This window comes from Cryptotermes secundus, unplaced genomic scaffold, assembly GCF_002891405.2.
Source record: "Cryptotermes secundus unplaced genomic scaffold, Csec_1.0 scaffold693, whole genome shotgun sequence".
Lineage (NCBI taxonomy): Eukaryota > Metazoa > Arthropoda > Insecta > Blattodea > Kalotermitidae > Cryptotermes > Cryptotermes secundus.
In genome coordinates this window covers 101848-114100 of record NW_019722434.1, presented here as the reverse complement: position 1 = coordinate 114100, position 12253 = coordinate 101848, and the positions used below count along the sequence as shown (strand labels likewise).

General features: G+C 39.9%; 1 protein-coding gene across 1 annotated transcript in view; it reads left to right on the top strand.

Moving 5' to 3' along the window:
• LOC111861480 (protein/nucleic acid deglycase DJ-1) overlaps positions 1 to 6682 on the top strand; it is a 14713-nt gene extending 8031 nt beyond the window's left edge. The window contains exons 3-5 of the mRNA XM_023846097.2: positions 1612 to 1681; positions 2015 to 2134; positions 5998 to 6682. Of these exons, the coding sequence (XP_023701865.1) occupies positions 1612 to 1681; positions 2015 to 2134; positions 5998 to 6116 (309 nt within the window). The 3' untranslated portion in view covers positions 6117 to 6682. The remainder of the gene's footprint in view (positions 1 to 1611; positions 1682 to 2014; positions 2135 to 5997) is intronic.
• Positions 6683 to 12253: the final 5571 nt, after the last annotated feature.

The window sequence follows — 12253 nt, the reverse complement described above, 5'->3', positions numbered from 1 at the left end:
GTTTTTTTTTTTTGGCCAAGGTGAAGAAGGGCTCTTCCATTGCGACGATTGCTACTTGCTTTCAGGGTCGTAGCCATAAACCCAACTTTCGTCACCAGTGACAACCTTCGAAAGAAAGTTTGGATCCTCTTGAAGCTGTTGCTGAAGTTCCCTGCAGACTTCCAAGTGATGCTGCTTCTGTTCATTTTGCAGCAGTTGTGGCACAAACTTCGCTGCAATCCTCCTCATGTTCAGTTCCTCTGACAAAATTCGTTGACATGTACCGTAACTTAGTCCCAAGGTGTTACAGAGGTCTTGGATTATCAGCCTACGATCTTGCAGAATCAGATCCCTAACTTTCGCAACATTTTCTGGTGTTTTGCCCGTTGACGGCCATTCCGAACAATCATCATCATCAGTCAATGTTCAGCCACTTTTAAAACGCTTATACCAGTTGTAAGTTTGTGTCTGGCCTAAACTGTTTTCACCAAAAGCTTGCTTCAACATTTGGTGCATTTCTGCAGCAGTTTTCCCAAGTTTGAAACAAAACTTTATACAGACACGCTGCTCTCTCAGGTCAGCCATCGCAAAACCGCAAACTCACAGAAACATAACAATGGAAATACGTTCACCAACAATAAACCCAACCAATCAACTCAACGCCGCTTGCCACACTGATTCAAGAAGGATGTGTGAGGAGACACCTAGCGGTATTTCGGTGTACTCATAACCATTCACACGCAAAATTCAAATTTTGGAAACTTTTGGATTGCCCCACGTATTTTGTGTCACAGCTGAAACATGTCATAGTAAAATAAGATGTATTTGAGGCAGAAAATAAATGTTGCATTTAAGATGCAAGTAATGAAAAAAAAAAATATATATATATATAATATATGTGTATGAAAGTGTAATAATATTAACTCAACAGGATTCTTTTAAGTACAACATTAAAACAGTCTCGACTCATTTAGTCAAACATCCCAAGCAATGGAGGAGATGGGGTACAATTGTGGTTGGTTTTACCTTACTTTAGGCCAGCCGCAGAGGTTTTTGTGGCTGGAATGAGAGTGTTGATGGTCTTTTCTTCTTTTTTGTAGTTTATTTTGTGGTGTTTTCAGTATCTAAACTACATATTGTCAGATGGTAGGATGAATAATGAATTGAAAGAATTTTTAAGAAAGTGGTCATTGCATAATTAAAGTACTGGCCTGGCATTTTTCTGGAGGGACTGGGGGAACCCAGAGAAAATCTCAGTTGGGATGGCCAATGTCCCAGGCAAGATTTCAACCAAGCATCTCTCCCAAATTCAAGACTTGAAACTCACTGTTAGACCATCCAGCTTGGTGCAAGTTGATTACAAACAGCATGTTGGAAATGAGTAGCCTGCATGAAGATACTCTCCTGAAGGGAGTGCATGAGCATTAGATCTACTACTACTACTACTACTACTACTACTACTACTATTGCCGCCACCACTTTTAGTTCAGGGTCTAACTGCTTTAGCTATGATGTTGAGGCATAAGAAATTCTCTAAGGCTGTTTGCTGAGGCATGATGTTGTCATGTTACTGCTGTTCGAAGTGTGACATATCTGTTTGCTTATTGATATGTACTTGTGTTCTGTTGACAGTCATCTGAGGTTGGTTTGCTTCTGCAGCAACAAGAGAAGGATGGGCGCTTGGTGGCTGCAATCTGTGCTGGTAAGCGGACTTGATCAACCTTCTGGGCAAAGCAGTCAGCTCCATACTAGTGGACATCCTTCCATGGCCTGTTTAATCCAAACTTCATCCTCAGAAGATGTTTCACCAAAGTCTTTAAACATTTTTCCTATATGTTTTGAGCTTCCAGATGTGTGGTTCTAAGGCATTTCCCGAACAGCTCTTTTTATTTTTGCCATTTCCCATATTTGTGTTGTGCCCCAGGTAACTTGCTCGCCAAAACATCACAAAGTTTTTGTCTTTGTTCTGAAGAGAGTTAGATGCAGTACATGCACTTGCCTTGATTCATGCAGTTTTGTATCTTGTGTGTTGCAGCTCCAACTGCCCTGCAAGCCCACAATGTTGGTTTCGGCAAGTCCCTGACATCATACCCATCATTGAAAGAGCAACTGCAGGAGAAATACGCATACAAAGAGGACAGTGTGGTAGTAGACGGTTGGTAGACCCTGACTTGTAATCACTCACTCTGACTGATATGTCATTCATCCTGAGATTTTTCTCTTGGAAATGAGCATCATTGGCACCAGTATGAGCCCATAAATATAGGTAAAAGTAGAGAGTGATGAGTTCTTGTGCCCTATTTTCTTCGTCGAGTAAGATGATTGGTTGTAGGTTGGAAGGCTGAGGTTCTGTTCGCATTACGTTCCTCTGTGCTGGATACCAGGAACCCATGTTCTGTGATTCTGTCACTCAGAATGTGTGGTGCATAGACACAGGGACAACTATATTTGTAGGTTTTAAGATTGAGCATTTTGAAAAAGTCTGACTATTGGAGGAATATGTTGCGTCCATTGTCAGGGTTAAAGAGTAAGCCAAGCAAGAAACCAGGAAGAAGCAGGCAGGAATTAGAGCAAAAATGTTGTGCTTTTCCAAAACTACCCCATATCAACCCAGAAGACTGCTCTTGTTAATCACTGTGAGAATGTCGATCCAAAAACGGAGAAGTACTCACATGCTGCCAGTGTCATGCAGCATGTATATGGAAGAAAGTTCATAAAAGCTGGTACAATCAGAAGCCATTTCACCTATGTCTTTTTGATGCCTTGACTGACTCAACTCAATGGCTTCATGGTCCAGGTTCCTCTTGAGCAGCTATTCAGTTATTCATCCAGTAAAGAAATTCCATTCCTTTATCAAGCTTGGAGGATCATCACGATATTCAAAACAGCCTGGCATTGCACCCAGCACCTTCACATTCACTATTCTAATATGTGTGGAGGGATTGGAGGGATTTAAATCCCAGCCCTTAGCTCAGTGTGGGAGGAGTTTCCACTGGAGATTTAAGTTCAGACAAGCGAAATAGCACTGGCTTCAAGACTGGTAGTAATTCTGTTATTTTCCTATGGGAAGGTGACGCTTTTCATGTGACAGGTCATAGAGGCCCATGGGGTTGTGTGACGTTGAGGCTCCCACATTTTCTCAACTGTTGGCTCACAGGTGGCTCTGTTAGAGACTGAGTCAGCCCCAGGGCCGTGTGGCTGAAAGGATTAGGCCAATTGAAAAATCCAGTAACCTCACTGGGAACCGAACCTGTGACCTTCTGGCTCATAGCATAATGCCTCAGCCACCTATGATATCGTGTGCCTCTGTTTCTTCATGATCATGATGAAAATTACTGCCTTAAGAATAAGAAGACTTTCATTCAGGATATCTTCACTGTTCACAGTTGACAAATGTTTACTAGCAGCTGATTTCCTGTTGACAATTCCAAGATCATCTGAATCACATGCTAAATGATAGCCTCAAATGTCATCTAAAAAATATGCAAGTAAAATTCATGTGGTTCAAATACTACTCATGAGGTGCTCATCCACGAGCAATGCATGACACTCCACAGCAGCAGACAGAACTGCAGAAAGAATGTTCTGTGCACGTTACTCCATGCTGATGGGTTAATACTATCCTCTTACCCTAGTCTTGGAAGTGTGTCTTCTGTTCTTTCCTTGTGAAATACACATTGTACCTTTTGTTTGACAGTGAAGCCTTGTGTGGAGATGGATCATAAAATGGTGTGAAAGTTCCAGGTATCTGCCTGGCCTCACAGTAACACAGAAATATCTACATTTTTTAAGAGTAATGTCTTTTGAGATGTGCTGCCATATAGCCCTCATGAGGTTCACTACTGAACTACGTAGCACGCCCACAAAGTAAGTTTCCCACTCATCCCACAGCTAGCGAAACTTATATTGCGCGAAGCGACTGCGCGTACGTGATAGAGCAATGACGTAGCATGGCGCATGCACAAATGGAATTTCCCACATTCCCACAGTAGCATCATTGCTGCTGTTGAAGATGGAGGCTCTTATTCCAACTCCTGCCGACTGTTAAGTGCGTTCAGTGATAAAGTTTTTGAATGCACAGAGCATAGCGCCGATCAAAATTCATCGTCAGCTGTGCCGGGTCTATGGGCCTAACGTCACGAGCAAGCAGATGGTGCATCACTGGTGCAGACAATTTTCAGCAGGTCGACAAAGTGTGCATGATGAGAAGCGCAGTGGGTGGCCATCCATCATTACAGACGACCTGGTGGAGCTTGTGCGGGAACGCATTATGGAGAATCGTCGCGTCACAATTGCAGAACTCAGCAGTCATGTCCCGCAGATTTCCCGCTCCTTGTTGCATGAAATTGTCATGGAGCATCTGTTGTTCAGGAAATTGTGCGCCAGGTGGGTGCCGAAGCAACTGACACCAGAACACAAAACAAAGCGCATGGAGTCAGCATTGACCTTTCTGCAGCGGTACCATGATGACGGCGACAAGTTTCTGGACCGGATCATCACAGGTGATGAAACATGGATTGCAGACATTACCCCAGAAACCAAGCAGCAGTCAATGCATTGGCGGCATAGTGGATCTCCCTGTAAGATGAAATTCAAGCAGACGTTGTTGGCGCGGAAAGTGATGTGCACGGTATTCTGGGACAGGCGTGATTCACGACACAGATCGTAATAGACCCAGCAACATCAGAGGACGCGGAAAACAGCGAGACCTCCAAAAAGTGAAAAGTGCAATCAATATAATAAAATTGAACTTTAATTCATGAACTTTTTAACCAATAATATAATTAAAACTAGTTAAAGTGAACTTGATGCAGTGATGAGCGTAAGTAGGAAGTGACTGAATAACAAGTGAAAGTGAAAGCATAACTAGTGATCTGAATCGAAATTCGATTCGCAAATTTTAAATTTTAACTTTTGACATTTAGAATAATATTTTAACTTGTGTTTTGTGAGAGGAGCTTGATATATTATTGAGCGTGAGCCTGAATAAGATACAGGATCGAATAAGTGAGAAGACGAATGTGATTGCGTGTAATTATACAGCTGTGTTCGTACACCTGAGGATGACCTCTTGAGGTCGAAACATGTAGTATAATAATAATAAAAATATGTTGTGTGGTCGGTAAAATTGACTCTAATATTAATTACATACACAACAGGATGCAAGAAACAATTAAAATAATCTTCATTTTTCCTATAACTTCTAGTTCTGAAATGATACTAAGTGAATGGGTAACATGCCTTATTCAGAATAAGTCATTGATACTAAATAACAACATTGCCAGCATTTGTTATGAGAAATAGAATGGCACTTCGGGGCTACTCATGCAGTGGTCACCAGTGTCAGACAACATTTTGTCACAGAAGAACAACCAGAAAGGCAAAAGAGTGGTTACCACAAAACTTGCATGGCAACGAGCCCGTCTAGTTCATGTATGCTGTACCTGCATAAGGCAACAAACACATGTCATATCTCTCTCTATGTAATTTTGACCATGGAGCTCAGTTTGTGGCTTGTGAGTAGTACCAGTGTAATTCCATTATCAGGGTACAACCATTCAAATAAAATATTTTTTTCATTTCTTATTCCATGCAGGCATCCTAAATGTTCTGCCAACCCCCAGTCTGTTCACATATAATTCTAAAGTGCTGAAACTGCAACCCATGTCATTTTTTCATTTTTCTTGCAATTCACCACCCTTGGATCTAAAGATTATGTTTAGTACTTAATTTTCTTCCCCTTATTCAAGAAGCAGAAATGTCACCCGTATCAGACATATTGTGTATACACTTTTAAGCTTTCACAGCAAGGATGCAGTGCAGTCCTCGTGGGCAATCAGTTATGTAAGAATAGGGTTAGTATTTAACACTTAGAGCCTGCATCACCAGGGGTTGATGTGAGTGACACATGTTGGGCAGTTGTGGAATAACATGAGAATTGAGTACTAAGTGTCTGGCATGTGTTCCAGTTTACATTTACAGGCTCTCAGTAAACATAACCTGCCATACTTGTTCCAGGTAACTTGGTGACGAGCCGGGGCCCAGGCACAGCCTTTGATTTTGCTCTCGCCATTGTGGATACCCTCCTAGGACCTGGCGCTTCTGATCCTGTTGCTAAAGCAATGCTTAAAGTCTGAACTGCAACCTGTGAATTATTTGCGGTTGAAATACTCGTACATTGGTTTAACACATAGATAGCTCAGCTCTTGACTGTGGATGCCTGCCCTATGATGATAGTTTGTGAGCTATTTTGGAGAACTGTCAATAAAGTGAGTGCAGAGTAGGTTACAGGAGTCTGTTATCACACACTGATTCACCACCATCTTTAATGCAACTTAAAAATGTTCACAATCTCTCTTTAATTCAAAATTACATTAAAATCAGATCAATTGCTGCATGTCTCAGCCTGACTTTGCCATCCTCAGGCAACTGTTCACTTTTTGAAACTGTCACACTGCACTGGATCTTAATTCCATGCTGTTGCATTATCATTGTTCACACTAAAACACGTTTGTTTGAGAACGAAACTCCCTCTGTTCTGTGTTATTTTCCTTTTGCAGCCTCCATGTATGTGCACCCTTCATATGTATGTAGTTGACTGTATGTTTGTGTTACATTAAGTTACAGAAAGAAATGCGTTGTATTTCCATTTCAGAGAGTGTGTACAAGGTGTGGCAATAAAGAAACCGGATTCATGCTCTAACCCTTTATTAAAAAAAAATCAGACAGTCGAAATGTTATCCCCTTCAATGTAGTCCCCTCCCCGATCCCTACACCGCTCCATGCGAATTTTCCACTGTTGGAAGCAGTGCTGCAGGTCATCTTGTGTTATGCTCTTCAAGAGTTGCGTCGCTTTTGCTTTCACTGCATCCACGGACTCGAACCTGGTCCCTTTCAGCGCAGACTTGATTTTTGGGAAGAGAAAAAAGTCGCACGGTGCTAGGTCCGGAGAATACGGTGGATGTTCCATCACTGGAATGTTGTTTTTTGCCAAATACCTCTTCACAGATAGCGCGTTGTGTGCTGGCGCGTTGTCGTGATGAAGAACCCATGAGGCATTCTTCCACATGTCTGGTCTCCTTCGTCGCACACGTTCACGGAGGTACGTCAAAACATTTTTATAATAAACCTGATTGACAGTCTGACCTTCAGGCACCCAATCAATGTAGATTACCCCCCGGATATCGAAAAAAACAATCATCATTGCTTTGAATTTGGACTTGCTCATGCGCGCTTTCTTCTTCCTAGGGGATTTGGGGCTCTTCCAATGCATGGATTGTCGCTTAGTCTCTGGATCATATTGAAGAATCCAAGTTTCGTCACACGTAATTACGTTTTGGAAGAAATCAGGATCATTTTCAATGTTTTCAAGAGTGTCAACACAGCAATTCACTCGATGTTCCTTTTGCTGGGGGGTAAGGATTTTTGGCACCACTTTAGCACACACCTTTTTCATGCCCAGATCGTCGTGCAAAATCTGTCTAACACTTTCCTTATTGATGTTCGTAAGTTCAGAAATTGCTCGAATGCTCAGTCGACGATCTCTTCGAACAATTCTAGCGACCTTCTCCACATTCTCTGGAGTTTTCGCAGTGGGAGGACGGCCCGATTTTGGATCGTTCCCGACGTTTTTCCTACCCTCCATAAACTTCTTAAACCACTCGAAAACTTGCGTGCGAGATAGACACTGATCACCATATACTTCTGTCAACAAATTGTAAGTTTCAGTGGCAGATTTTCCAAGTTTTGTGAGGAATTTGATGTTAGCACGTTGTTCTGCATTAGCACTCAGCATTATTCCGACGGAGCTCAGAAACACGATCCGCTTCTAACAATGGTCGCGGCCAGACTAACCGATGCACGTGAATGAAACTTTGTGTGACGGTAGAGGGAAGTCCAAGGGTCAATGCCCTACCCTCCTCTTCGTCAATGACGTGGCCGGAAATGAGTCATAAAAGTAATCCGGGTTCTTTATTGCCACACCTTGTATGTTATTAGACCAAATTTGATTCCATCTTGTTCATGAAAAGGGGTTCCATTATGTTCACACATCTTCCTAGAGGTTAAGAAGGCATGGAACTTTATATCATGTCCACGCTACACCGTTATAAGTTATTGTGTAAGCATCATGTTAGAGAATCAGAGATAAAATGTTGGGAATAAGAAGAACATAGTTCAAAACCGACATCAAGCTATAGGTTCCCTCTGGCAACTATTATTTACTTGATCGCGCTGTCATTGGCAGTACCAGACACTGCCGTACGAGTGCTCCCACCTCAGAAATGAATTGTGTGCTTTCCTTAGATGGACAGAAGTGAGAAGGATAGTGCAGCATATATCTGAAGTCACCAGACACAGAGCAACAACACAGCATCTTTTCTTACTGATAAGCCAGAAGTACACTGACAGACTCACTGCAGTGATGATGGTCGTTGTTTCCGTAGGCCATATTTGGATCATCCTGTGGCAGAATGTGTATTGAGTGACAGGATGCCTCTTTTATTAATTTTACCATTGTTTTAATGAGAAGCACAGATACAAGATGAACCTAATATGAAGCAGTTCAAGAAGTCTCCTATGAATGTCATACCAGAATATTTACCATATTCAGAAAAGCCAGCAAATAAGTTTCCTTGAAGTTTTCTTAACAGAAGTATATTAATTTCTTGCTTCACTGTGTGCACCACACAGACTTCCTCTTGACTCAGCAACAGTGAAAGTCAGGACAGACTAATCATGTCCACCCACAAAACCTTCAGATGCTTCCCTAAATTCTGTAGAATCAGGAAGCAAAATTGTGACAGCAACTTTTATGTCTGATAAAATTAGCAGTTTCCACTTTTACCCCTTTACACTAACAGCTCTTAAGCTTTTGCTCTTTAAGTTAATGACACTTCCCAGATTGGTTGATGCTTGGCCTTCTCAGCTGTTCCCAGGGAGCACTGAAGATTACAAATTTGTACCTCAGAAGTAAGCACTTTTAAGTCAAATTGAGGTTATTTTCTAGCAATTCTAATGTAGAATGAAATTCATTTCATGGTGTGGAGCACTGATCTCTTTCAGTGAATGAGTAGCAAGGACTCAAGTGTAGCAAGTTTAATGTAAAAGATTACGTATGCACGTTTCATTCAGCCACTGCTGGTCATCATCAAAATGCATAGCCAACACTACAAAGAAATTCTTCATATGTGTTGAATATAGGTTGTCAATAAGGGATTTCTGCTCTTAGAATCAGGAGTAGACTAAAATATTAATGTAATTTAAATAAGTTACATTGTTAAAAATAATTAGTATCAGTTTAGATTAATTAAAGACAGCCTCTGTGGTCTAGTGGTCAGAGTTCCTGACTAAAGATCCAGAGGGCCTGGGTTCGATTCCTGGCGCTACTAGATTATCAGAGAAGTAGTTGGTCTGGAATGGGGTCCACTCAGCCTCATGAGGATAAGTGAGGAGCTATTTCAAGGAAATAGTGGCTCCGGTCTAGAAAACCGAGATTAACGGCCATGGGGATCAGTTGCGCTGACCATGTGGTACCCTCTATCCGCTAAAGTTGACACTAACTTCGCTGACAAATGGCAGTTGCTCGGTCGGTATAGTTCACTTGCGGACTAAAACTACGGAGTTTTTTAAGATTGATTAAAAGTCATGTTGTATAAATACATGAACAGCAGTTGTTTTTGTACTGCTGGTGCATAGAATGTCATGTGTAGCTGACTCTGTGTCAGACTGTCTGTGTGATGTGTGTTTGGTGAGGGCTGTGGTAACATGCAGGACATGCAATAGTGAACTACAGAGAGAACATAGAACCTGAAATGCATCGTTTTTGTGTTTTGATATGCCTTGGCTACATGGAGGCTCATGGACAGTTGGTAAACTGCACTGCAACATCTTGTCAACCCACAGATATGATCAGGTTTCACTCTATATACAGACAATTTTTGCATTTTTGTAAACATTGTTAGATTGCAACATACTGTATAAGTTTGATTTGTTTCATTCTGGTCCGTCACACTAACAATATTATAAAAAGATAAAACAGTTTCGTCCAGTGTGACTGGTGAAGATTTTTCTTACTTCAGTTCTTCATGCCCTTACATGTTTTGGTCCTTAGAGACCATCATCAGAGGGACATCAATACAGTTTGGAAACCACTATTAAAATGGGTGTTCTGAGCGTTAAAATATATATACATATAATGCTGACAATACACAAATGGATACAAAATCCAAAATTTTCACAACTACAGCAGCTGTCTTGATATATATTTTTATTTTATTTTATTTATTTTTTTTTTTTAATTTTGTTAAGTTAGAATTTATAAACCAAATGGGTTCGTGTCCTCTCTTTTATCACCTCTCTNAGACCATCATCAGAGGGACATCAATACAGTTTGGAAACCACTATTAAAATGGGTGTTCTGAGCGTTAAAATATATATACATATAATGCTGACAATACACAAATGGATACAAAATCCAAAATTTTCACAACTACAGCAGCTGTCTTGATATATATTTTTATTTTATTTTATTTATTTTTTTTTTTTAATTTTGTTAAGTTAGAATTTATAAACCAAATGGGTTCGTGTCCTCTCTTTTATCACCTCTCTTGACGGGGGCCGAACTTGTGCCACCTGTCTTTCTTGAGAAGAAGGTTCTGGAAATATATTATGGACATTGTATTATTTCAGCAACCCTAATATTATACCACTTGAGGAAAACACTAAAAACAAAGAGATTAATACTGTTATTAATATAGCACTAAATAATGGCTATATAAAGGAAGACATCATACAACTACGTAGCAAACTTAAACAAAAGAAAAGTAATTTGGATAATAAAGCCGAAAAAGAACAAAAATGGGTCACATTTACCTATGTGGGAATTACATAACGAAAACTCACAAAACTGTCCAAAAACGATAACATAAAGATGGCTTTCAAAACAACTCATACTATAGGTAAACTGATAAATGAAAAATGAGAAACCCCTATGAACAAAGTGGGATATACAAAATAATCTGCCAAAGCTGCCATAAAGTATACATCAGTCAAACTGGTAGAAATCTAACAAGGTACAAGAAACACATAAGAAACATAAGACTAAACAAAGACGAATCGGCATATGCCCAACATATACTAAACAAACGCCACCAGTACAGACTGATGACAGTAATCATGGAAATTATTGAGAAAACCAAAAAAAGGAAGCATCATGAATATAAAAGAAAACTTCCATATATATATTGCATTAAAAAGCTCAACAAATTGATAGAAAAACAAAAACACACAAAGGAAAGTAATAACCAACATAACATGTTCAACATCATAATAAAACATCAGTACACACCCAAACTAACGTCACAGGCACAAGAAGTATAAATACGCGGCACAACGCACCCTAACACAGCACGCCATGAACAACCACAGGACGACATCAAAGGTAGGACAAAACAACCGAACTTTAAAAAAATTGAGAAAAATAACATACTGCTGAAATAATACAATACCCATAATATATTTGCAGAACCTTCTCAAGTAAGACAGGTGGCACAAGTTTGGCCACCATCAGGAGAGGTGATAAGAGAGAGATGAACCCATTTGGTTTATAAAATCTAACTTAACAAAAAAAAAAATATAATACATCAAAACAGCTGCTGCAGTTGTGAAAACTTTGGATTTTGTATCCATTTGTGTATTGTCAGCATTGTATGTATATATATTTTAACACTCAGAACACCTATTGTAATAGTGGTTTCCAAACTGTATTGATGTCCCTCTGATGATGGTTGATGATGGTCTCTAAGGACCAAAACATGTAAGGACATGAAGAACTGAAATAAGAAAAATCTTCACCAGTTGCACTGAATGGAACTGTTTTATCGTTTTATAAAATTGTACAAAATTTTTTAGGGTTGAATTTGCATGAGAAATTGGACCAATAAAATTAATTAATAGTATAATTGAGATGCCATTTGTAGTGTAAGTTTTGTTAACAGCTTTAATCACACATAGATGTCACTATTACATTGTAATTTTAACATCCATGTGAGAGATGTTCAGGTCTTATTGTCATGTATTATTCCTTCCTTGTTGCATAAATTCCATGAAGAAAATAGCAATGAAAGTTTCATAGTGTGGATTTTGTAATACTGCATCCTGTTTGTGAGCTCACGAATAATTGCTGTTACACTGTCACAGAAATGCTACTTTCTGAATTGTAGTGTTCCTTGATGTGTCACCCAAAATTAGCTAACATCATATAGGAACAATGCTT